Source organism: Cladophialophora yegresii (genome assembly GCF_000585515.1).
Source record: "Cladophialophora yegresii CBS 114405 chromosome Unknown aczIN-supercont1.3, whole genome shotgun sequence".
NCBI lineage: Eukaryota > Fungi > Ascomycota > Eurotiomycetes > Chaetothyriales > Herpotrichiellaceae > Cladophialophora > Cladophialophora yegresii.
The window spans coordinates 231,066-256,085 of record NW_006913047.1 but is presented as its reverse complement, the minus strand read 5'-3'; the positions used below and the strand labels follow the sequence as shown (position 1 = coordinate 256,085).

Genomic DNA, 25,020 nt, shown 5'->3' with positions numbered 1-25,020 from the left:
TTACGGAGCAGCTTGAAGCAGTCGGTCCGTCACGCGACATGACTTTGTACCCACGTAAGCTCGTGACTCCGCCAAAGCATGTGTTGGAAAGAGGAAATGCGAAATGCAGCCGCCGCGTGACGGGATACTGTATGCGAGCAGCATGCGGCCGACGACGGCCAATCGGTGTCAAGTCTCCCGGTAGGGGGATCCAAGGCCGGATATCAAATCACGAGCTGAACTTCAAAGGCGTCGGTGAGATACTTTTGAGAGTGAACTGAAAAAGGATTTCAAACCCCTGTACTTCGTAGAGTTTGATTGGAGAAGGGGACAAGACAAGGACCGTGGAAACGTTTCCGAAGTTTGAGTGGAAGTTTCAATTGGGACTCCGTACCCGCAGAATAATGGAGATGTGAGAAAAGGCAAAGAGCGTGGGAGACGCCGAAGGTGGTGTTTCTTCGGGTTCGGGTCGATGGATAGCATATCCGACCCAAAAGAGGGAGGTGCGATAGCGAGCAGCAAGCCCTTGTCCGTCGTTTTGTGTGTGTGTCTCTTTGCTCCGTCTCTTCTTGTGACTCTGCTGTGTATCTCAGGTGCTCAGCGGCTGCTGCTGCTTCCGCCACTTGCCCGTGACAAGGTTCCGAGGTTAGCTGGTGGCGGTGGCGGCGACGATACAGCGTTGTACTCGTGCGAGAGGGCGATCGCAAAGCGAAGTCAGATGGGAAGTCAGCAGTGTGTGTGTTTTGCAATCGCATGTCCAGTGCCGAGATGAGCTAGATCTGCAGGGACGAGCGATGTCCTGCAGGAAGATAGCCAGCGCCGGAAGGTCAGGTATGAATTGTACGGAAGGGTTGACTTACCCCAGAGACCAGTAATTAGCCTGGGACAGAGTTTAGCATTGAAAAGGATAACAGAGTCGGCGTCGCTTGGGGCTTCTTAGGGGTCTTGGGGCTCCTTAGGGGCTGTTGGGCGTTCTAGAAGCCAGCAACGGAGGATTGCCCTGCCTATTCGAGGGTTGCAGCCCTTGCGGAGTGTTCAGCACGCCATGGCCCAATGAGCAACCTCGACCGCCGTATCGAACCTATCTCGAAAATCTTCATCGAGATCGCTCAATTCTGCGTCCGCGGATGTCTCGAATACTCGCCCTGTTCTGTGCACTTCGCTGTGCCCTTGCCTCCAACCGGCCCCTTCTCCGTCTCTCACCGTTGAAACGCGTTTTACCGTCCACTTGAGATTTCTGCTCGGTGGCTTTCCACATGCATGAGCGTCGCTAGGCCCCAGTCAGAAGTGAGTCTGCCAGCCACTCCGCCTTTCTTATGTGTCTGTTAGCCCACAGTACGGAGCTCCTTCTCCGAGCGTTCTGCGCTTAGGGAGGGCAGCTCCAGCTTATTGACTCCATACTGACCGTGCTGTGTACACCTAGCTCCAGGGCCGCGTCGCCATTATCCAGGCTCCAGAAGCTTGACTAGCGGCATAAGATCGCCTCCCCGCCATCTCCGAACCGCTCGCAGCTGCCGCGCCCGAGCGCGCCATAACAGTGCTTAGTGCTCGCTCGCTTGTCACGCACTCGCGGCCGTCACTGGCAGAGCGATCTGAGATAATCGGCCGTGCGACTCGGACAGCAGGTTCTGCATCACGTTCTAGTCGAGCCTTTAGTCTCCAGCTCATGGCGAGAGAACGGGCGACCCCGGTCGCCTTGTTTCTACGGGCCAGTTCTGGTCTGTTCTGGTCGCAATGCCAGTCAAATCCACCCTACGTCTTTCCAGGTCCCGACCCTCTTCGCGACCCACTGCAGTAATGATTGACCGACACATTCGAGCCCGTTTTGCCAGTACAACAACGCTTGAGCACTGTCAACTTTCGGTCGCGGCGCAGGCCCAGTAGAATTCGAGGTCCTGTCGGAACAAACCACAGCTACCCGTCTACCACCCAATCCAAACCCAATTCGCCATTTGCCATTCACCTTGCGCTTGTCCCTGCTTCAAACACTTGTCCACACAGCACTGCCACCGACGTTGCGCGCTACCGCAACGTACTCCCGACCATCCATACCCACCCAATTCTTCCTCCGAAACCCTAGTACCACGAGATCGGCCACACAGATCTTTCACCTCGATACATCAACCCGTCAATACCCTCGTCCCTTTCCGAAATCTCACTTGACCCTTTTTCTATTCATCCTTCCTCTGCGCGTCTCGACTGCTATGCAGACGCCTCGAATCAACGCCGAATCCCTCTTACAACCGCACCGCTGGACCTGAGGCGTCGGTGGACCCGATTGAGTCTCAAGGATTCAACCTCGGCATCTCGTGATGAAACCTGGCAACCATATGAGTACCGGCAGCCTGTCCCCACCATCCACAGCTTCAGCGGCAGGTATCTCTAAAACTACATCGTTGCCTATTTCTCGGTCAAGCAATTCTGCCTGGGAGAAGCCCGAACGAGCACGTACCAGCCACGCATGTGAGCCGTGTCGGGAGCGAAAGACAAAGTGTGACGGCTCCAGACCGGCATGTCGCCGATGCCTCCACACGGGCACCACGTGCTTCTACGGCTATGGCAAGGGTTGGAGGAAGCGAAAGTAAGTCTGCGCACGCTGGGACTTTCAGTATCGACGTTTTTGTCCCGAGGGTCGTAATTTCTCCAGCACAGCTGTGCTGACTCGGGATTGCAGGACCGCGGAAGATCTTACTGCGACTTCCCGTCGTCTGGCACGGTATGAGAGCCTCTTGAACGAAATCCTACCAATGGTGTCCCCTGAAGTGCGGGTTCTGATCGAGGACGCACGCGACAATGTAAGCCGACAATGTAACCCTCCTGACTTCGAAGCACCAACTCTGACGCTGGGACAGGACACTGGCGCATCTAACAATGGTTCTGAAACTAATGAGACCGAGCAAAATCTCCAACCGCCGACATTGCTCAAGAACGAGTCAACCATGTCTGGATCGAGTGCGCGCATCATCCTCCCGTTGCCGGTACCTAGCCTTGGTGCTGGGGCCAGCCCCCTTCCTCCAACGGCTTCGCGTTCGTCAACTTCCTCAGGCACTTTCGAGTCTGTCCCGCCTCTCCCGACTGCCACCACAAGCGGTAGTGCCAATGTTCAACAAACACAACGACTTTCCCCGGACTCTAACCCTGTAGCACGGTTGCCGTCCATCACAGCTGATGGGCAGCTAATCGAGGCCGGGGTCAGAGATCATTCACCAACAAGTCTCCATCACCGGCCCGATTCAGCCGCAAGTTATGGCATGGGAGCGACGCCAACCTCCCCCACTAGTCTTGCGTCCCAAGGAGGTGCGTTTTCCGGACCGTATCCCGGACGTTCACATACTGACTGTCGGAGAAGAAATGGCGAGGCCACAACAATTCACCCCTGGTTGAAATCCACCGAAGCTCCAAAGGTCCGAATTTGATGCTTCAGCACATTTCCACGCGGGTCCCACAATGTACACGTGCTGCGTGGTCGCGGTCGTGACTTTTGATCTTCGCCTATATCCAATGGACATTCAAGCACTCCAGCCCGCGACGACACCGCTCGGGAGCCCAGACCCTTTACGCGAAGTCGACTACAGCAATATGCATGGGAGGGAAACCCAGCACTGACCCAGCCAGCATGTGGGTAAACACTTTTCCTTAATCCTTACGACCTTCAGCCTATGACCTTGAAGCTGCATCGGGTCGAGCAATGCCGCATCCAGCAGAATACCTCGAATTTGCAGGAGCTCCGGACGAGTGGACACTTCTATGTGCAAGCCACCCAGGGCTACCCATCAGCACTGTGCTGTCTGGTGGTTCATCAAAATATTGCTCCGTGCTTCCTTTGGGATCTTGCTCAGGATCCGCATTCCTCAACTGTATTTTGAGTCACGGAGAGGATGCCAGCAATTCGGTGGCAGCAATTCGGGGTGCAAAATTGGAGGTGAAGCGCGTGAGCTGCTGCAGGGACCGAGGAAATTTTCGAGCTTCTTCGGAAAGGAAGCACCGGCGAACCCTGGTGGCCCCGCAGACCCAAGACTACCCTTGGCGCAGAACTGCACGCGTGGGCCTCGTCGGCCTGGATTACCCTTTCATCTCTTCCATGCGATGGTGGACTACTGGTCCGAGCGTGACACGTCATACAGACGCGAATCTCACTGAATTACAGTCGACCGTCAAAGTAAGAGAAGATTACTGTGCTGACCGGAATGAAACGTTGTCATCAATCCTATGATGGTGGTGTGGTCGGCGTATTATAGAGCGACGGCTAATTTTGAATGGGTCACTGGTAAGATCAACGGACATGCACATCCGGACACGAACGACGATCGGCTCTTCAATCGCCTTGGCGTCAATATGCCGGAGCTTCAACGAGCAAGTATTTCGGCAGCCCGACATTTGCTTTGAAGGGAGCGTGAGGAGCCTCCAAGTGCCTTGTTGCCGATCGGCACGCAGGGCAATTCCGATGACGATCGAGATTGTGCAGTTGGAGAAGGCGTCGGGCCATCTCACTACTACGACAACACTGATGTTTCCCCGAGGCGTAATCGTAAAAGCGCCGGCAATCTTGTATCGTTAGGCATCAACTCGTGGAGCAGTACTCGTACTCATAGCTAGGACAGGTTTCGAAGCCAGCAAAGGCTATGACAAAGAATACATTTGGCTCACATCTTATCAATCCCTCGTCTTTGCATTTCTAGGCGACATGATCCTGCCTTGCAGACGTCTATTCTATCACATAGGGGCTGGAATCTGCGTGCTTGCGTGCCCACCTTCCAACATTACTTAGTTGCTGACCTGTGTGGCAACGTGTCAGCACAGCGGCCCGTCTTCGGTCGGTAATATGCAACATCAGTGATGAGCAAGAAACGCCATGCTGGAAGGCGGATGCCGAAGGATGCATCTGGCAGTGGAAATCGTGTTCTGGCAAGATGCAATTTCTGTGTGCTGTGTCTTTCCAGCTCCGGGAAGCTGGGGCCACGAGTTCTTGTTCTTCCTTTGCTGACATTGCACATTATGGCCAACACTTTTTGTACGAGCAACCAGCCGGTCCATGACGCGGCAATGGCGCAAGGACTTCCTCATGCCCGGGGGAGTAGGTGCTCATCAAACCTTACGAATGACGGACATACCTTGTCGGGAACATCCTTGCCTGTTGCCTTTTCAAACATGTCTCTCGCCTTGTCGGTGACCTTCTCATTTACCGAACGCGACTTGGCTGGGTCAATTTTGCCTGTTCAGCGCCACATAGAGCACATTGTCAGACTCTGAGCCTTCGAAGGATTTGCGCTCCGGATCTCGTCAGGCAAAAGTCGACTGGGAAGGTTTCGTACCTTGGCCGAACCTCTTCTCGGCGGCATCCAGTCCTGTCACAGTCGCGCGGATGAGCACGACCACATCTACTCGTCGTCCTCAGAGAATTCGCCTTACCCTTGTCGAGGTAATCCTCCCTTGGCTGACCAGCGGCTTGTCCCTGGTTATTCATGTTGGAGTGAGTTCAAACAGCTTCTGTATGTAGTAGTATGCTTGGGTTGTTGTGGTAAGACGCGATTGCTATGGAACGAATCAATGGATACGCAGTCGCGAGCAGGTTAGATATCTATATAGTTCATTGAAATCTCCACTTCTGCCGTCATGCAGAGCGCATGCTCCTGTCGCAGCAAGAAACCCAAGGCACGTCAGGGCACGCCGCACGAATACATCATCATACATCATGTCAAGCTCGACCACCCAACCAATGGCGGAGGCAATCCTCGGTGTACCGCTCAGAGACCCTGAGTGGGAGACAGCAGCACACAGAGAACATGGACAAAGCAAGAACAACTTTGAGTTTCCAGGCTCAGAACCTGCCTGAATCCATGTCCAAGTGTCTGCGAAACGATACCAGCCCGAAATCTACCGTAACTACCCCGCCGACGTCATTGTTCCCCAAAGCGGACCAGCTCGAGCGCGAAGCTCTTGCCAAGCTTTGCTCTTGGCATTGTCGCACCTTCCTCCTCGTGAAACCCACAGTGAGCTTCACCATCGTCCGGCTGTTCAACCCTCCGGGCCCGAGCGCCCCTCCCTCCTCCTTTGGATGTATCAAGAGACGCTGCGAGTCTCAGCGTGCTGCTGTGGCTGATCTATATCTGTCTCGATCCGGCATGGACGGCTGCCGGCCCAGCCCAAAATCGGATCGAATATCTCAGTGCGCGAACTATCTCAGCCTCAGACAACATCCTCATGCTCCTGCACCGTGCGTCTAAGATTGCACTTGTCGAAAGATTCACGCTTACTCTTGTTCTGCTCATGTCAGGAAACCTGCTACCCAAACCGGGCTGACTCTGCCGAAGTTCTGGCCCAACCCGACACATCCACGGTTGAAGCACAGCGATCTTGGCCGAACCACACAGGCCACTCTCCACGTTTCCTTTTCCGCCCACTGCTCGCTAGCAGCTAATTTTGATGTTTTCTGCTCGGCAACTGCCAGCTTCCGATTCACGGAGCTAACCTCAAAGGGAGGACTGCCATAGTCTGTTCGTCCCTGACACAACCATATGGCAAGAGTTGAAACGATCACTTTCTATCTTCCGGTATCACAATTTGTAGTACACTGAGTACTCCCACCTCTCTAAGGAGTACCGAGAGATGGCAGTCGCCCAAGCGAGGCTTCGGATCTTCACACTCCCTTGTCGAGGTCCATCTTAGAATGCAGAGGTAGATGTATATAACTTCCTCTCCTCCAGCGCTGTATTCCAGTCCCATCCACAAGCAACATTGAGCAGCACTCGCATTCCATTCCTTTCCAACCGACTTTTGACAAGTCCTTCCTTTCTAACAAGGCTGTGCCTTCCGTTCTCTCATTTTCGGGCTTTTGACAAGCTCTGCTTCACTTCGTCGACGTTGTGCTGGACACTCTCATTCATCCAATTCTAGCCGGTTGCCTTGCACACCACGGTCTCTATCCAAGATGAAGGCTTTCACGCTCTCTGCGCTGAGCACTCTTTTCGCTGGCTTGACGCTGGCTCATCCGGTCGACCTTGCCAAACGTGCCGGTCGATTCTCCGAGGTCGATATCACCATCCTGCAATTTGCCTTGACCGTGAGTATCCGCTGGTGGGGACCTTCTACCTCGTGCTTTCGTGCTAACAGTGACATAGCTTGAGCATCTCGAGAACACTTTCTATCGGGAAGCCTTTGCTACTTTCCAGCTTCAAGACTTCCTCAATGTTGGTTTCGACGAGGCTTTTTTCACCAATCTTCAATTCATCGCCGCCGACGAGTCCGCCCATGTTGACTTCCTCATCGCAGCCATTCAGTCTGCCGGTGTTGCCCCAGTTCAACCCTGCCAGTACAGCTTCCCAGTCACGGACGTTGCCAGCTTTGTCACCGTCAGCGCCATTTTGGAATCCATCGGAACCAGCGCCTACCTCGGGGCTGCCCCGTTTGTCAGCTCGCGGGAAATCCTCGCTGTTGCTGCGAGCATCATGGCCACAGAAGGGTTGCACACCAGCTTGCAACGCAGCTCCTTGGGTGCCATAGGGGCGGCTAACCCATTCCAAACCGTGAGTCACTGGATCTCCAACCTGCTAAACCCTGAATGTCCTGACACCCCCCAGCCGCTCGATCCCAACTCGGTCTTTACCCTTGCCTCGCAGTTCATCGTGTCCTGCCCGCCCACCAACCCACCTCTGCCGTTTACTGCCTTCCCTGGCTTGAAGGTCAACGCGCAGCCTTGCTTCAACGAGGTCGGAATTGCCAGTAACGGGGGCTTTTCCACCCAGTCGGTCGACTATGCCACTATCGTCTCCGCTATCGAGGATGCGACCGCCACCGACACCGCCACTGCTTCTGTTACCGAGGCCACTGATATCACCGCTGTCGAGACCGCCGCCAGCACTACAACCACCGAGACATCTGTCGCCACCGAGGCATCTGCCGCTGCGGAAGCTGCTCAGACGACCACCGCCACCGAAGCGTCTACGACCACTGTGGCTGCAGAGATGACCACCACCACCGACCCAGCTGTTGCCTCCACGACTGCCGCCGCTGCTGAAAAGCGCAGCCACCTCGAGGCCCGCGCATTCGTATCCTCCTGTCAAGCTCCTGGCGCAGGCACCTCCATGCAGTTGATCCCCGACTTCTCTCAATCTCGCGGTATCGACTTCTCACGGATCCAGGTCGTCTTCGTTACCATTGTCTCTGGCCTCCAAGTCGTTTCCATCCAGGCAGTGTTTGGGCCGGACGGGTCCATCACCGTGACCCTCCCCGGCTCGATTGGTGGTGGCCAGGTCTTCATCTTCATCACCACTGTGGACATTTCCGGACGGAGTCTGAGCGCCAACGAAATCTTGTTCGGACCCGCCGTGTTCGAGCGTAAGTGCCTTGTCCCATTCCTGAGATCTTGGTCATGATGCTTACCCGCAATAGTCGCTCCTTCATTCCCCGGCCTTAGCCTGTAGTTTGACCACTACGGCGAACAATCATGTCGCCTCCAAACGCAACCAGATCGATGTCAACAGTCTGCCGCCGGGGGGAACCGAGACGTGAACTCCGATCTTCGCGGTGGAATTCTGTTGGTACCTTTTCATGTCGCTCCTTGATGAAAACGTTACGTCTGCTTCTTACCGCCTTTTGTTCGCTTATATGTTCTGTTGGAAGTCTGGGGAGCGAGAGCCAAAAGGCTGTGCGGGACTGTATTGTCTATACATATTGACATCTGCTGATGGGGATGCACAAAGATACCCCAGAGGACAGCAGAGCACGAGAAAGATCAGCAGCCTTTCTTGTGGAGGAAAGAGTGCTGCAGAAGAGCAGTGGTGATGGGTGAGCCACTCGTGGGAGGAGAATAGCTGGAGACGGGAACGGGAGCGTTGCCCATAAAAACTGTCGATAGAGGATGAGATCAATCAGTCTCATTATATAGGACAAGAAGTGTCTGGTTGCGCCCGTGTGTTGCCCCGTGTGCTTGTTGATCGCCGCGAAAGTACTGTCCTCGTGGTGGCCTGGGTGTTTGGCAGTGCCCCAGATGCTCTAGGCGTGCTTAGTATGGAGGCAAACACTGCGTTCAGAAGGGAAGGTGCCTAGGCAAGCTCCCAGGCAGGTGGGCGCCAGTCCATTAAAACCGCCGGATACTAACAGTGGCTATTGAGTCCAGGCTCCCAGCACATGGTTTCTTCGATTCTCGGCTTTTCGGAGTGCTCTACTGTACACAGTATGTCGATCGGTCACCGGTAACGAACTCGCACAACGCATGTTTCTACACGTAACACATCTTCAAAGGCGAAAGACATTGACAGACACGGATGCCGTGCCTATGACAATGACAACGTGAAGGCGGTAGGAGAAGAGGAGCACAGTCTCCGCCTTGACAGACAACAGGTACAGTACTCGGTGTGATGCCCAGGGAACTTGCCGGCCAACGTGCCTCAGTTTACTACTCTCCGAGAGCCTGGTCCCACGATGCTTGCGCGCAAGTGACCCAAGAGTCGAGACGGAGCTGATCACCGAGGAAAAGTTGTCACTATAATACTGCATGTAGTCCTGTCGTTGGTTATCCATTGCGTGCGCTCGAGAGGATGTGTGCTGGACGGAGCTGATTAGCCTACGTTACCTGACAGACTGATTATGTACCGGGCTGACTGATGGGTTTCCAAACCTCGACGCAGGCCTTGACGTCGCTTCTGGCTTACTCCGTGTTTCGGATCCCAGGTCTCAGGTCTCATCTTTTGTCACCTCAGTCCGTATATCTATCTGTAAGTCCGACAGGACGCGCTAGTGACTGAGGACGGATTGCCTCTCGTCCGGGAAGAAACGAGCTCACAACAAGGGACTTCACATTGATTGCTCTGTTTCCGGGAAGAAACGACTTACAGTCAGGGGCCCCGCACTGGCGCCGTCGCTAGACCCGTCAGGCACGGCGAATAATCTTTTGTATGTGGACGGAATGCTCTGTTCCGGCAAGAAACGACTTCACAATCGGGGATCTCATATCGACGCTGAAGCTGGGACTGGAACTGGAACTGGACCTGTTGGTTGCGGTGTATGTTCTTTCTGATGTGGCTGACATACCGCATTTTGCAATCCCTGCAGCTCGCGTTTGCGGCGCCTCAAGGATCCGGATACTCTCCATAATATTATCCTATAACTGCTACGCTACGCGCCGCGGGATGAGAAACACCCAGTCGGTGAGTCATTCAGTCACATCAGATCATGAAGCCGCTCCGGTATTGGCATACAAACTCGTGATAATACTCTCTTCTCTCCCTCGTGATATGGTCCTCCTCCCTGTACGAATGTCCACTAGACGGTCGATGCAGACAATCGGTCTCTCCGGCCGGAAGGTCCGGGTTCTTGTCCATCAAGCAGCCCGGGATCATGGACTCAGGCAGCCAGAAGGTCCCTGCCGTCATGCGCGGCTCGAGTTCAAAGGCCTGGACGACATAATTCTCGACAAAGACTTTGAGGCGCTTTTCGAGATTATTCGGTAGCGAGTATCGCGTCTGACCTCGTGCTTTTGTGGCGTGGTGCCCGACGACCGGCGGGCCAAAGTATGCTTCGACGGCATCGAAGAGTGGGCGATGCACGTCTCTGAGGCCATCGAAACCCAGCAGATCTCCCTGCTCCTCCAGTTCCGCTCGGATATCATGTACGGGGACGATGCCGTCGTCGGGCACAAAGACAAGTACGTCCGGGTACATGGCCGAGCTGATGGCCTGGTTCAACGTGGTAAAGACAACCGACAGAAAACCCATGGTCGCCGTCTCGATGGTCTTGTCGGCCGTTTCGGTATGCCCGTCCCAGTGGAGGTTCGTGATGCGCCGCAGCATCCGCGCATAATCGGAGCACATCCTCTGCAACGTGCGGAACGCCTGTCGGGCCTTGGGCGCGAACCGCCTGATCACGTCAAAGTCGATGGTCGAGTCGGCGAACAGGCCCATGAACGTGGCGGCCATGAGGCGCACGACCTCGGACGTCCGGTGGTGGCCGTCCCGAGTGGCCTGCAGGACCATCTTTTCCCCGGCCTTCATGTGCGTCATGGCGGCCTCGAAGTCCTCGTTGCATTGCGCCATGGACGAGAACAAGCGGCAGATGATCAGCCCGACTTCCCAGGAACTGCTTGGCTCGGTGGCGAAGGCGGCGATCGCTTGGTTCCGCCTAGAGAGTATCATGTCCCTGTGGTCCGTGCCCGAGACGTAGGTGTCGAATGTCAAGGACACGGCAATCATGGCGTGGCGGACAGCGGCGTTCACCCACGCGGCCTGCGGGACTATGCACTGCCAGAAGTCCCGCCATCGTCGCGTCGAAGACAGCAGAGGCGCCGTCTTGAGGAGGTAGTACTGTGTATAATTTTGGTCGAGTTCCGTCGTCCACGGGCTCGATGGCTCGAGAAGAAGAATGTCATATGGACGAGCAATTCGCGGACCCAGGCTGGGGTCCCCAGTGTAAGCTGCGTCGGTGTCTTCGACTTGTCCAGCGTTGCCTGACCCTAAGGGTAGCCCTAGATTCTGACGGGTCGTAGAGTCGTCGCTGAGGCCCAAAGACCGCAGTGACTCGTCCATAGAGTCGGGATCTGCATTCGAGGCCCTGGCCTCCTCGACCTGGACGACTCTTGGCGGCTCGCCAGGCTCGGACACCCACGCCTTGGGCGAATCGTAGCCATCACACGGGAACTTGTCCTTGAGGCAGCGCGAGCAACTCGGTCTCTTCTCATCGCACTTCTTTCTCCGGATCTTGCACGTCTTGCACCCGGTCCTCACTTTCGGGGCCCATCTCCGCTGCCGCTTACCTTGCTGCGGGACTGGCATATCAGGGCTTGGAGTCGTCGACGATGGGCTCAGACAGCATTGCTAGTAAGCTGCGTTCCGGCATGCGTGCCGCCTCGCAAGGACTGGTTGGTGACCCCATCGAGTAGGCAATCACTTTCTTCACAAATCCAGGCAGAAGTTTGAGAGGTTTTAGGGGCTGCGGATAATTGCCGAGTACTGCACCGTAATGAGATGACGCCAGTCACGTGCTAGACACGTGCAAAGCCGTCAAACACGGCAAACTTGCAGAATGTTAGGGCAACACTTACCCTGGTGCCTCGCTCTCTAACTTTACCTACTTACTTTTACGTCCTGCCTGATTCGACCAGTGCTCACGAACCCCTCCTCATGTCGGCATCTGCGCCGACGATAGCCCGAAGTGTGGGGAGATGGGGTGTGTTGATCAAATCCCATCGCACCACTGCCACTGAGAAGAGATGAGGTGGTGACTCCCATTCCGAGTTTCCGTCTTTCATAGGTTTCAGTCTTTGGAACACAGGCTCTTCTTCTCTCCTTCATTGACATTGGGACACTTCTGCTGTGCGTGTAGCTCTCCAGATTGTTCAGGAGCCTGACATCAGACTGTTGCGAATGGTGAAGCTCTCTGCATAACGGGTTTGCAAACTAGCACTATCTCACGTAGCGGAGCCCACCCAAAAGGAAGAGCACGAGACTCTATACACCTCCTCTTCTTGCAGTGAAGCAGCTGTAACAAGACTTTGAAGATGACGGACAAGAAAGGAGGCTTCCAGGAAGCACGGTACCTCGAGTTTGTCCGCTCTTCGGACGCGACGGGCGTCGATGGCAAACCCATGCTCAACAGGTACTCGACACATCTCACCCGCGAGCACGATTTCCCCGGCGCGCAGGCGATGCTCTTCGCCGCGGGCGTGCCCGACCGACAAGCAATGCAGACAGCTCCGCATGTCGGCATCGCCAGCGTCTGGTGGGAAGGCAACCCCTGCAACATGCATCTGCTGGACCTGGGCAAGGAGGTCAAGAAAGCAGTCACGGCAAGGGGGTTGCTGGCGTGGCAGTACAACACCGTGGGCGTCAGCGATGCCATCACTATGGGTAACCAAGGCATGCGGTTCAGCTTGCAGACTCGAGAAATCATCGCCGACTCGGTGGAGACGGTGACGTGTGCGCAGGCTCATGATGCGAACATCACCATCCCTGGCTGTGACAAGAACATGCCCGGCTGCATCATGGGGATGGCGAGGCACAACAGACCCAGTCTGATGATCTATGGAGGCACCATCGACAAAGGGTACTCCGAGACGTTGCGAAGGCCCGTCAATATCGTCACCTGCTATGAGGCGTTCGGCGCCTACCGGTACAATACCCTGCGCCAACCTGATGACGGCGGCGATACGTCGAAGACCAAAGACGAAATCATAGACGATCTGGAGCGGCATGCGTGTCCGGGCGCAGGTGCGTGCGGGGGTATGTACACGGCCAACACGATGGCGACGGCGATCGAGTCGATGGGCCTGTCTCTACCAGGGTCTAGCTCGACGCCGGCAAGCTCGCCGGCCAAGATGCGGGAATGCGCCAAAGCTGCCGATGCCATCAAAGTGTGCCTGGAGCAGGACATCACACCCAACAAGCTTTTGACCAAACAATCGTTTGAGAATGCCCTTGTGATGACCATGGCGCTAGGAGGGAGCACAAATGCCGTTCTTCACTTTCTGGCCATGGCTGTCACGGCAGGTGTTGAACTCACCCTCGACGACTTTCAGCGCGTGAGCAACAAAATCCCGTTCCTCGCAGACCTTGCGCCGTCAGGGAAATACTTGATGGCCGATCTATACGAGATTGGTGGCGTGCCAAGTGTGCAGAAGCTGCTGATTGCGGCCGGTCTCCTTGACGGCTCAATCCTCACAGTCACGGGGAAGACGCTGGCAGAGAACGTCGAAAACTGGCCGAGTCTGCCCAGCGACCAGGTCATCATCAAGGACTTGAAGAGCCCCATCAAGTCCAGCGGCCACATTCAGATTCTCAAAGGTAACTTTGCACCCGCAGGCGCCGTGGCGAAGATCACGGGGAAAGAAGGTCTCAAGTTCACAGGCAAGGCAATGTGCTTCGACAAGGAGGTTATGCTCAACGAGGCGCTCAACAGAGGTGATATCCCTCGAGGGGAGAATCTTGTCCTGATTGTCCGCTATGAAGGTCCGAAAGGTGGGCCGGGCATGCCGGAACAGCTCAAGGCCAGCGCTGCCATCATGGGCGCAGGCCTCACGAACATCGCTCTGGTAACGGACGGGCGCTACTCTGGTGCCTCGCATGGATTTATCGTCGGACACGTCTGCCCAGAGGCTGCTGTCGGGGGACCCATCGGCCTGGTTAAAGATGGTGACGAGGTGACGATCGACGCCGAGACAAACACAATCTCGATGGACGTCACTGATGAAGAGTTGGAGAGAAGGAGGAAAGAGTGGACTCCACCCAGGATGGTTGTAACAAGGGGCGTGCTAGCAAAGTACGCCGCGTTGGTGAGCGATGCCAGCCACGGTGCTGTGACCGATCTGTTTTGAGAGGTGTATACTCTCGACCTGTCTAGCTTATACTGGTCTGATGGGTAGAGTCTTTGCCTTTATTGTCACAATGCTGGAAGGCTGCATGTGACAATACGTCGAGATCCGCTGGAAGTAAATAGCTGTTGCCTAACTGCTTGACTACCTCTCCGCATAGGTGAACCCTTTTCCAGACGAGACCTCACCAACTTCAAACAAGTGTTTGACCCGGATCATCCCATAAGTGTTTGTTCGCCGAGGTAATTAGGCCTCCGTCACATTTCAACGGCCAAGTCGAGCAGCTTTGTGAGGTTCGGCGTGCCCAGCCCAGTGACAGCATCCCACCCCTTGACTGCCTTCCACCCGGCGCCAGGGACTCCCGGCGCGTCCTGTCCCGCATTAGTCACGTTGTCACAGCCGCGCGACGACCCCTGCGTGATGTCCGTGAGCGCCTTGTACGCCGTCTTGTACAACCAAGGGTTCAAGAAGCCCAGCGGTTTCTGGCCCCGGGACAGGCGCACGGAGTTGAGGTTGGCGATGATGGCGGCCCAGGTCGGCGTCGCCACGCTCGTGCCGCCGCTCAGCTGCTCCCGGCCCAGATGGAAGATGGGGAACGTCGTCCACGCCTGCGCCGCGACGTCCGGGATGCCCCTTCCCGTCGCGTTGTACAGTCCCTGGAACTTGTCCTTGACGGTGCCGTTCAGATACGTCTCGACCTGTGCGCGCTGATAGTCCGGCCGGGCAAAGACGTCGCTGAAACCGCCGCCGGACAGCCGTTCGGCAATCTCGGGCAGCACCTGGCCTGTGCCGCCCACGCTGGTGACCCACGGACAGCTGGCGGGGAACTGCGGCATGAAGCGCGTCCTGTTTTGCCCGTCGTTGGTCATGCAGCCGTCCCCGGGCCCGCCGTTGCCACTGGATGTGATGACGCTCACGCCGCGGGCGCCCAGCTTGGCGAACAATTGGCACACGCTGAGCATGTAGGATAACGGGTGGGTCTGCTCGTCTTCGCCGTACGAGATGCTAATCACCTGCGGCAATTTGTCGTGGGTCAAGTTGACCATGTACTGCAGATACTCGAGGAACGGCTCCTGCTCGTTCAGCGCACCTGGTATGTCGGGGAGTTGCAGGTCGTGGATCAAGGGGCCCCTGCCCCCGACTTTGTAGAAGTCGACCGGCGTCGGGTACGCCAGGGTCAAGCCGTATTGGACGTCCATGTTGGCTTCGGAGGCCCAGATCGCGTCGGTAGATCCGTTGTTGACGCCGCCGTTCACAGAGGTGATGGACAAGTTTGCGCCGCGGGCGTATGGTGCCCATTTGTCGACGAACAAGGCCAGGTCGCCGCGGAGGACGTTCTGGCTGGCGAAGGCGGGGATTCCGAGACGCGAGCCGGAGCTGGCATTGGCGCGGAAATCGCCTATGCCGTAGAGTGCACGGATACAGTCTGCCGAGGTGGTGGTGTTGCAGTACGTTGCGTTCAGTTTGGTTGCTGATCCGTACACGGGTATCGAGCTGGAGGTTGGCCCGGGTTGTTGATTTGCCCGGGAACGTGCAAAATGTGTCGTCGGTTGGATCATCCGGACGTATGGATGGAGCCTGTCGGGGATGGAGTATTCGAGGGTGCGAATGCGCCAGCTTTTGTCTTCAGCGTGGTGGAAGAAGTAGAAAGTCGTGTCGAGGAGGTTTTCTGCTCGCGTGACCGTGGTGTCGACACTGATCCAGTCTCCATTGTCTTCGATCTCCACTGCCGGGATGCCTTGTTGCTCGAGCCAGGAGAGCACAGCACTGGAAGTTGCCGGCTCAGGACGTAGGAGTGCGTTGAGCTCGTGCGCGTCGTAGTGTTGGCCGTAAAGCTCGTGCTCGGGATCGGAGATCCTCAGCAGCTGTTCTTGGAGGAAAGCATGCTTGTCATCCTGGCGAATGGCTATATGGAGTTTGAGACGTGCGAGCGCCGGTGCTGGTACCCCGCGATACCAACCGTCAGGGACGTCGGTGAGCTGCTCGAACACCTTGAGCTGGCCGCTCGGCACGGCGCCTGCGACGCCGGTGAGCACTGAAGCACATGGCACCAAATACCTTGTAAAAAAGTTCAACATCCCTGAGGATCGACGCAGTTTGTGAATGAGGCTACAGGTGTTTCGAGACCTGTAATACCGTTTCAAGCGGCGAGATACGTGCGCATGCCCATCCTATATGCTTTGCCCCGAGGGATCGCCACGATGCTGTGTAATACTGGGATCAAGACCAACCCCTAAACGACTCGTATGCCGAGTGTCGGTACGTTGTAGGATCGTCAGGCCTGAAGCCGAGCTCCACAGATCCTGCTGCAGGTCCAATGCAAGGAGGACGGTATGGTGCTGCCTGCCATGACAATGTTTCGGGGTGGCGACGATCTCGTACAAGAGAGGTTGAAGTATGTCCTTAGACGGTCCCATCAGTACGTGCCATGTGGGGAAATCGAACCTCGCTGCTCGAGAAAAGAGTAAGAGTATCGCTCCCGCCTGACACTACCCATTTGTAAGGACCATAAGGCCACCGTCGGGCCGCCGATGCCCGTCTGGGGTACAGTAACACTCGTTCCCGTCGGTGGAGAGGCCGAGTCCGTAGCAGGCAGGGGGCCATTCCTTGTCCAGAAGAGGATAATGCGCATCGTCGAGGCAGCCATCGGTCGCTTTCCCTGTCGTCGTCATTCATTCCCATCCCTGGAGAGTCGTGGTGATTCCTAACTGAGCTCCGAGCAGATGGTCCCTCGATTAAGCCGCCAAGTGCTGCATGGCGCTGAACTTGGCCAAACCTTCTTCTTGTAATGCAGCTGCTCCTTTACCTCGTCTTGACTTCTCTTCTTACGACCCGCCTGGCAGAGGTGAATGCCCGAGTGTACACTACTGCTGCATACCTCGCTCAATGGCTGTGGGCGATCGGAGACCTTTAACCCGCCTTTGGTCCATGGCGGTGGACCTGGAGGAGTCCTTGATAGGCAAACTCTGCGAAGGACTCAACCATAGCGCCGTAATCCTGGAAACAAATTGATCACTCGAACTCTCAGCTACGAGCAGTCCTGCTCCAGATTTGCGTCGGTGTTTGGCAGCCTTCCGATCTGCAAAATGCGGAAGTGAGCAGGGACGTCGGCCACAATCTGTTCATATTCGGCCCATGGTGTGCCGTCTGGCCTCATGGAGGACCAATACCAAGACACCGGAGCACTGAAATTCAGCATGAAATCTACCCATCCCAGGTCCTGCAGATGCTCTCGGTGCGGTCACGGAATCCTGGCCTCCCCCTGCGTTAGGGACGCTTTCAGGTCTCTGATCGATGTCTGACTCGCGACCGCGGCTCACAGGCCTAGGGCCTCGATACTATTCCCGGTTTGCATAGACGAGTGAAGTCCTGGGTACCTCATGATGCACAGAGGAGTAACAACCTAAGCTGAAAGGTGGCTGACAGTATAGTGACTTGCAATTCACGTCGCGTCCGACAGAAAGCGGTCATGGGGTCTGGTAGTATATGGAGCGAGCCGCCTCGAGTCTCGTTCTTAGTCCATCCTCTCTCAATCTGAACCCTTCGCGACGACACTTACGTCGTGCTCACAATGCCTGTCTTTTCCGCAATTGTCAAGATCATCTTATCACGATTTCAACAGACTAGATCATCTTCTCCCCACAGTCTTCCCTCTAATCAGCCCAGCAAAACTGAGCCGGCCCTGTTCGACGACTTGCCAGAGAAAGAGAGAATAACTGCTATTGCCAAACTCCACAAACTCGCTTCTCGACAGCCCGCCTCTGCCGCAACTCATCTTCCTGCTCCTTGCCACGGTCGCTTCAAGTGGATGACCTTCGCCATGGCTTTGCTCGCACTCGGATTCATAGCATTCGCCGCCGTGGCCTCGGTTGCTTTGGCCGCCGACGCTGACAGAGAGACGGACCTGGTTGCTAAGCTTCACATGGCCAACACCAATCTCGACCGCATGGAGTTGCTGCCAGATGATTCCGACTGGTTCTTCGATTTCACCAAACAGGACAAATACACATTTTCTCCTGGCGGTGTCATCAATGCCAATGCCGCTACCTTTCCTGCCACTGTGGGACAAGGCATGACCTTGGTAAGTCGACTATCAGGGCCAACCGTGGTCCAAAAACAAGACTGACAATTCTCACAGGCCATGCTCAACCTGGGTCCATGCTCCATGCTTCCACCACACTTTCACCCACGCGCAACCAACTTTGTCGTTGCCATCAACGTGAGTTTCCCACATTTCTGGCACAATCTCTGCTGTCGTCCTGCCAATATCAGTCCCTGCTAACACCAATCTGCAGGGCACAACTCAGACCTACATGATCGCCGAGAATGGAGCACGTACTGTGACTGAGGTCCTCAAAGCGGGCCAGATGACCATCTTCCCAACCGCTTCAATCCACACCATGATGAACGTCGGCTGTGAGAACGCACAGTTAATCTCAGCCCTCAATTCCGATGACAGTGGGACCACCAACCTCGCCAATACATTCTTCTCCCTTCCGGCCAACATTACCAATACCATCATTGGCGGCGGGATTAGCGCTCAAGACATTTACGGCCGAATTCCAACTGTCGGCACCGGTTCCAGTTTCGGCCCGGATCAGTGCAGAGCCGCATGCGCCAAGCAGGGGAAGATGATCAAGCGTGAGTGGTAGGCGGTTTGCAAAACGAGCCAAGGGTTCGAGCTAGAGAACAGGAGCTACTGAAGTGGTGTTCTGGATACCTGCCTGTCTGAAGCAGAAGCCAGTGGTGTTGGAAATGACTCGAGGGGCCAAACAATACTGAGTACATTGTTCCACAAGAAGGCAGGCGAGGGGATAAGAGGGAGGGTCATGCCCATCTTGACGGGCGCTGGCTAGGATCGCATTGCAGCAGCAGAAAGATGTTCGTCTCTCTTGTCTAAGGGCGCGCGCCTCTACCGCCGATGTCTAGTGTGCGACGCAACGATTTTCTCTTGAGCCAGTCTGAAGTGGTGGATGTATTTTCGCTAAACATGTTTGATGGTAGCGCTAGATGAGGATATCCTACTCGAGACGCACAACTCGCGCCAACCGCGAGATTGCTGCGGCACAAGACCGCTGGCTTCGAAGAGTGTATTTTTCTCCCTTCCCCCCTCCTATCATCCCACAATCTGCATCCGCTGCAGCCGGCTTCGGTGGCGACGCGACGGCGGACGGATGGGCTTTGTTACCATTCCTGGCTTGTTGTCACCCGTAGATTCCCACCCCCTCTGTGCCTGCTAGTGATTCCCTTGCTGTCGGCTGCCCCCCTACGTGGCACTGTGTGGCTGTAATTATTCTGATAGCTGTTCGGCTACACCATCCCGCGCTACGGCATCCTGCCTGGCGCTTGTCTTGCCAGTATGTGATCAATCTCGGGGACGACACAAATGTCCTGCATCCGGATCGATCACTTATCTTGACCAAGCCGGCAGAGCCTCGCCGCGACCCTCCGGTATTCTTGGCTCAGGAGGTTCGATGTTCTTGATTGCTGGACGTCGATAACGGGTCAGCACACGTACGCTTATCCCCCGACGAGTTGTAGATGACACCAGACAGAGCGAGAACGTCGACACGGGAGGGCTTCCGTACCTTGAACGACCCTCTTGGCCAGCGAGGGTTTCTTGTCCTTCTGTGCTTGTGCTCTCTCCTTCTCACTCACGATCGAGTCTGTAGAGATGGAGGCAGTGTCAAACGACATGTTGGGCTTAGAATCCGAAGAAGGCATCTTGGGCAGTTGTGGAATTGAAGGTGGCTGTTTCTGTATGAACGCGATCGTGCTTGCTGGAGGAGGTGTCAACCGCCCTGTAAGTGATGGCTGAGACCGTCAAGGTAAGCCGAAACCTTTTCTTCGGAGAGTTCTCGTTGACCGGCTAGTACGCGAGAGTGATAGGAGAAAATGGTAAGAATGCCTGAGGAATGCAAACATGTAGGCGGCGGCCAAGAGTCTCTTTATAGATACAGGACAAGGCCTGCTCGACACCGGGATGTCAAGACCCTTTTCGATTCATGGGAGCCTGGATGCCTGAGCAGGCAGCTTGCATATTGAACACCGGCTTCAGCATACGACACTCGCACGACGATAGGTCAGCGCTGTGACTGGGACGGCAACTCAACTCAACCTCCCGCATCCGGCAGGATAGGAGAGCAAACTAAGCATTGCCTTACGAGCTGAGGCAGGGGTGGTCCAGAGTGGATCGCCCGATACGACGAATGAGGAGCCAGTCTTTCGGGTTTGCAGATGGTCGTGGTGGCCGCGTGTGGACGACGTCCAGGTGCTTCAACGCCACCAGAGGCGGGATGAGATCTGACTCATTCGTATTGGGGATTTTGCGCTCAGCCGAACTGCAATCCGTGATCCACTGGGGTGCAGTATGGTGCGCTGTATCTGGATGCACGATCCTCAGAAGTCGTCTGTTGATACAAGCAATGCTCATGCTTACACTGGCATTGTCCAGCGCAGGGGATTTTGCGCCCGGCAGGGGAAGCATGGATAAGCTCATCGTGGTCAACGCGCCGGACAAAAGCTTGGTTGGAGAGCATGATAGGAGTGAACGCCAATAACAATCAACACTAACAGGTCACATGTTAATCGACCAGTAACTAACATGCGAGCTGTGCACGACGTACGCCAGCGCCAATCACAACGTAGCACAACAGGCACTCATCGGCAGCGCCAGGCCGACGTATTTCGCATTCTTTCTGCCTGACTCACATCTGTTTATCTCGTGTGCTATTCCTTCACTAGGTATGCTTCTGCGTCATTGGCACCGTCCTGATCACCGTCTGGACCTGGCATCTCGCATGCAATTCGACTCAACTTTTATCTCCCAGCTTCTGGAAGTGGAAGGTGGAATAGGCCGAGTGCGAGGAGCGATACGATTTTGATCGGACGACTATTGAAAACGGCAAGACGACAAGGCCACCACTCCCCTGCCGCACGATATCTGCAGGTGTCTTCTAATGCCATCGTTGGGTCTACGTCGACAACGCTTCAAGTGGCCATGCGAGCTCGTACAATAGCGTCGTTGAACCCTGATTTCAGATGCCAGGCAAGAAGGACATTCGTGGCCCTCTCCACAGAAAGATCGAGCCTCCCATCCGCAATGGAGCGAAGAATCCGCTGGAGGCTATCCATTCACCCAGGCATCGCGCCTATTCGTCTTCGCGCTTATTCGTCTTCACACGGAGTACAGTATCCGCCTGTCAAATGCAGCTGGCTACTCCACTTCGTGCGTTGACCTCCCGACTTTACTTCCTCCGGAATGCTTGAGTCAGCCTAGTCACACAGAGTACTTATCTGCACAGGCACATTGTTGCTCCGTCGCTCCGGAGTAACGATCACGCACTCGATTGAACATGCTCTGTTGCGGCAGGCATCGAGAGGACTAGGTAGGTGCTCTGGGAAAACGTGCATTGGGTACTACCTACGTACCACATGGCTTCCGTCAACAAGTCACTTCGGCGCCTCAATACATTTTCGACGGCTGAAGATTGACCTCAAGAAAGCACTCAAGCGCGTCCAGTTTCAACGTCGTATGCTGTCTCCTGGCAGTCAATGCTTGCGCAGTCGCTGAAAGAAGCTGGACGATTCAAGCAAACCACTTACTGAATACATGCCTCCAGCTTGTGCACAAAACGCAATTTTGAAACATGCTAAATTGAACAATCGATCAGCGCAGCTCCAAAGTAGAACAACTGTGGCATGTCCAGCACACAGACAAGGGACGACTCCACACAGAAGAAGGTCAAACAACACACCATGGAGGATTGCACGGACTTTGTCTCTGTCTCAGACCACCAGACAATGCTCGCGACGTACACAAGGAACACTGAACAGCTACCTCAGCACCGCACAAACATGCATTGCTCCCTCCAGCAAACATGCCCTGTCTTGCTGAGCCGCATTTGAACAGACCACATGGAGCACCGCGGTAGGATTTTGATTTTATCCCTCCTGTCCCTCTTCCACTTCTTTTCCGTTCACTCATAATCTCTGATCCCTTCCCGTCATCTACCTGTGGCGGTCACTTAGAAGGCTCGATTCCAAACTTTTAAGGTCAACGAACCAAGCACCAAGCAACTGCGGTCATCCAGTTCTTCAACCGTATCCATGGCGAAGAGGAAAGTCCTCCGCGAGGCTAATGCCCAGCACTTCTCAACCGATGGCCCGCGAAGGCGTTCACCAGGTCGCCAGACGGAACAACAACAGCGTCGACCCCCTACACCCTCTTACCGACAAAGAGCTCGAACAAAGCAGTACCGACGACCACGGCCACGACCACGACCAGAAGCAGGTTTCTACACACAACTCATCGAGATGGTGCAGGAGGCCGCCACTCAGACCGTGCTCACGGCCATCTTCATCACGGTTCTCGTTGCTGTCATTGTTGCTCTGTATGTAGTCTTGATGACGAGTTGACGTGGATTGCGAAACTAAGACTGAGCTGGAGACCGAGATGGACAAGACGTTGGATCATGCGGTCCGTCCTGCCAGTTGGACGACAAGCGGTTTCAGTCCGATAAGTGGCTCCCATTGAATGACAGAGCTGAAATGAAATGAGCTGAGGCCAGGTGCGATGTGATATGCTATGGTGCTGGCGGATGTGGTTCGCAAGGAAGACAAATTGCATGTCTGGCTAATTGGATGGATGGATGGACGGCGGACAGATGGCTCGATCAATAAACCTTCCATTCAATCCCAGTCAATGCTCGCGGACCGGGAGGAGTTTCGTGTAAGAAAACCACCATAACATCGACAGACTGTGGAATCCCCCCCTTCTGGCTGAATAGTTCTGTTGGAATAATTGAATGCTCCGGGCCGAGTCTTTCCAAAGTCCGTCTGTCGCCATCCAAATCCTCCCAAGTAGGCACATTGTGGTCAACACCCTCTCCGAAACCCGGCGATGACACTGCTTTTCACGCGCCTTCACATCACTTCTTGCTCAGTCTTTGACAGGCGCATATTTCAATACTCGTTCCTCCTCACGTTCGACATTTTCATGTCCGTAAAGTATGAGGTCTTGACCTTTCCACCTCGACCTGAGGCACTGATCACGGACATTAGGACCCATCCTCAGCATCTAAACGCCGGCTGTGCTCCTTCGTGTCGAGCGCCTCATTGACGATACTCGCCCTGGGAGCGTTTAGTACCTTGGGTATCTAGAGCCGTGGCGTCACGCTATCCCAGACCCTTTCCAACTCGACCTCCCTGGTTCAACACATTCACCATCTTTCACAAGGAGAGGATGCTGAAGAAAGTGAGGTCGAAGTCTTCGCGGATGGACGATGGGATCAGAATAGAACCGATGACTGGTGGCGAGAGATTGCTTGAATGAAGCGAACGAGGATGACGTAGTATTGGAAGATACCAGATTGGACTGTGAGCGGGAATGGTTGCGTCTTAGCTTAAGACTCTTGATCTTCGAGGTTTCTGTGTCTGGCAGCTCAAGAAGCCTGTGGCGAAGGGACCTTGTTTAAGTATGCATCGAGTTCATGGTGGCTTGAACTTCTGCTGAAACTTACTTCGGGGAATTGACGGCGGGCAGTCCGTTTCTTCAACATAGGACCTTAAAGCGGAGGTATACCTACTCACCTGAGATGAACACGTATAGAGGCATCATCATAGCAGGAGTTTGGCCGTTCAGGTGCACCTGCTTTGCACAAGCGTGCGAGCATCCCTCCAGACGATAACACCCGAGATCTGCTCAGAGTACGCTCGCATGCAGTGGTTCAGCGGTATTCGACAGAGGGGACGTGCACAGCAGGCCTCGTTGCGGACCACGTGAATTCTGCCAAACCCATTGAAAAGGAACCCGTGGCTCACCCATGTCTGTTCATTCCACGCTTGCTGATTCCAAAGAAAAAAGAAGAGACTCCGTTCCCACTGCTATACATTTTCATCTCCCCTTATATTGCCCATTTCATAGCTATTATTCCCCCTAAGTGGTTCCGCGAAACCGTTTGCCGGTTCTCCCGCAGGAGTGACGTTCTTCTTCGTCGCGGGAGTCCCAAAACTTATAGGCTGCATTTCTCTGTACCGACACGCCCAAACGCCCGTGACGATCATCAGTGCCGCGCTGGCGGCTTCAAGACCCCACCATAGCAAATTTGTAGGGATTGCGCCGGTGTAGAAGGACGTGACGAGCAAGTGGATGAAGTGGATTGTCAACGCGAAGTCCGGGACGAGCTTCGACCGTGTAATGAAGATCAGGATCGGAATCACCCTTTTTGTGATCGGCTGTCAGCGATAGTCCCGCCATGTTCCAGTGCCATCCTGTTGAGTGCCGCGTGCCGCTCGAGAATGCAGGACGTATACGTACGTGACAAATCCATTAACAACGCACAGAAAGCCCACCGTCCAGCCGAGCGTGTTGTCTCCCCTCACACTCCGCCAGTCGAGGACCAAGTCTGGGGAAAAGTTCTGGCCGAGCACAAGTGACACGAACACGGCGAGGATGAAGAACGTGGTGTAGTACCACAGCTGGAGCACGAGGATGGACCGCAGGATCTTGAGGGGTGGGAGTTCCGTGAGGGCGCCGGATCGGGGTGGTTTTCGCCGCGGACGTGGCATTATCTGACGAGGTTGCAATGTCGCGACACGATGGCAACTGTTATCGCCGCCATGGAGGTTGGAAATTTACTTGCGGGTTCGGTCTCATGGTTGCGTGGCATGGGTGGGTATGGAGAGGTGTTCAGTGAGAGATGATATGTAACTCCACCCAATGCACAGCCTCGTCACGTGGA

General features: G+C 55.2%; 9 protein-coding genes across 9 annotated transcripts; 4 read left to right on the top strand and 5 right to left on the bottom strand.

Moving 5' to 3' along the window:
- Positions 1-2,476: 2,476 nt before the first annotated feature.
- Positions 2,477-3,371, top strand: A1O7_03795 (uncharacterized protein). The gene is made up of 3 exons (XM_007757812.1): positions 2,477-2,587; positions 2,610-2,774; positions 2,832-3,371. Coding segments are annotated over exons 2-3 (294 nt in total). The 5' UTR covers positions 2,477-2,587; positions 2,610-2,772; the 3' UTR covers positions 3,124-3,371.
- A 1,372-nt stretch (positions 3,372-4,743) lies between these two features.
- On the bottom strand, positions 4,744-5,443 carry A1O7_03794 (uncharacterized protein; the record flags this gene model as incomplete). Its single annotated transcript, XM_007757811.1, has 4 exons — positions 4,744-4,755; positions 5,091-5,191; positions 5,292-5,324; positions 5,389-5,443. 4 exons carry the CDS (start codon positions 5,441-5,443, stop codon positions 4,744-4,746), a joined length of 201 nt encoding a protein of 66 aa, XP_007756001.1.
- A 1,464-nt stretch (positions 5,444-6,907) lies between these two features.
- A1O7_03793 (uncharacterized protein) lies at positions 6,908-8,399 on the top strand (the record flags this gene model as incomplete). The annotated part of the gene is made up of 4 exons (XM_007757810.1): positions 6,908-7,039; positions 7,098-7,502; positions 7,557-8,313; positions 8,368-8,399. 4 exons carry the CDS (start codon positions 6,908-6,910, stop codon positions 8,397-8,399), a joined length of 1,326 nt encoding a protein of 441 aa, XP_007756000.1.
- Positions 8,400-10,142: 1,743 nt separating this feature from the next.
- On the bottom strand, positions 10,143-11,744 carry A1O7_03792 (uncharacterized protein; the record flags this gene model as incomplete). The annotated part of the gene is made up of 1 exon (XM_007757809.1): positions 10,143-11,744. One exon carries the CDS (start codon positions 11,742-11,744, stop codon positions 10,143-10,145), a length of 1,602 nt encoding a protein of 533 aa, XP_007755999.1.
- A 725-nt stretch (positions 11,745-12,469) lies between these two features.
- A1O7_03791 (dihydroxy-acid dehydratase) lies at positions 12,470-14,281 on the top strand (the record flags this gene model as incomplete). Its single annotated transcript, XM_007757808.1, has 1 exon — positions 12,470-14,281. One exon carries the CDS (start codon positions 12,470-12,472, stop codon positions 14,279-14,281), a length of 1,812 nt encoding a protein of 603 aa, XP_007755998.1.
- Positions 14,282-14,535: 254 nt separating this feature from the next.
- On the bottom strand, positions 14,536-16,356 carry A1O7_03790 (uncharacterized protein; the record flags this gene model as incomplete). Its single annotated transcript, XM_007757807.1, has 1 exon — positions 14,536-16,356. The coding sequence occupies one exon, from the start codon at positions 16,354-16,356 to the stop codon at positions 14,536-14,538; it is 1,821 nt and encodes a 606-aa protein (XP_007755997.1).
- Positions 16,357-18,098: 1,742 nt separating this feature from the next.
- Positions 18,099-18,930, top strand: A1O7_03789 (uncharacterized protein; the record flags this gene model as incomplete). Its single annotated transcript, XM_007757806.1, has 3 exons — positions 18,099-18,359; positions 18,417-18,497; positions 18,574-18,930. The coding sequence occupies 3 exons, from the start codon at positions 18,099-18,101 to the stop codon at positions 18,928-18,930; spliced, it is 699 nt and encodes a 232-aa protein (XP_007755996.1).
- A 758-nt stretch (positions 18,931-19,688) lies between these two features.
- Positions 19,689-20,002, bottom strand: A1O7_03788 (uncharacterized protein; the record flags this gene model as incomplete). The annotated part of the gene is made up of 2 exons (XM_007757805.1): positions 19,689-19,765; positions 19,867-20,002. 2 exons carry the CDS (start codon positions 20,000-20,002, stop codon positions 19,689-19,691), a joined length of 213 nt encoding a protein of 70 aa, XP_007755995.1.
- A 4,161-nt stretch (positions 20,003-24,163) lies between these two features.
- Positions 24,164-24,847, bottom strand: A1O7_03787 (uncharacterized protein; the record flags this gene model as incomplete). The annotated part of the gene is made up of 2 exons (XM_007757804.1): positions 24,164-24,500; positions 24,597-24,847. The coding sequence occupies 2 exons, from the start codon at positions 24,845-24,847 to the stop codon at positions 24,164-24,166; spliced, it is 588 nt and encodes a 195-aa protein (XP_007755994.1).
- Positions 24,848-25,020: the final 173 nt, after the last annotated feature.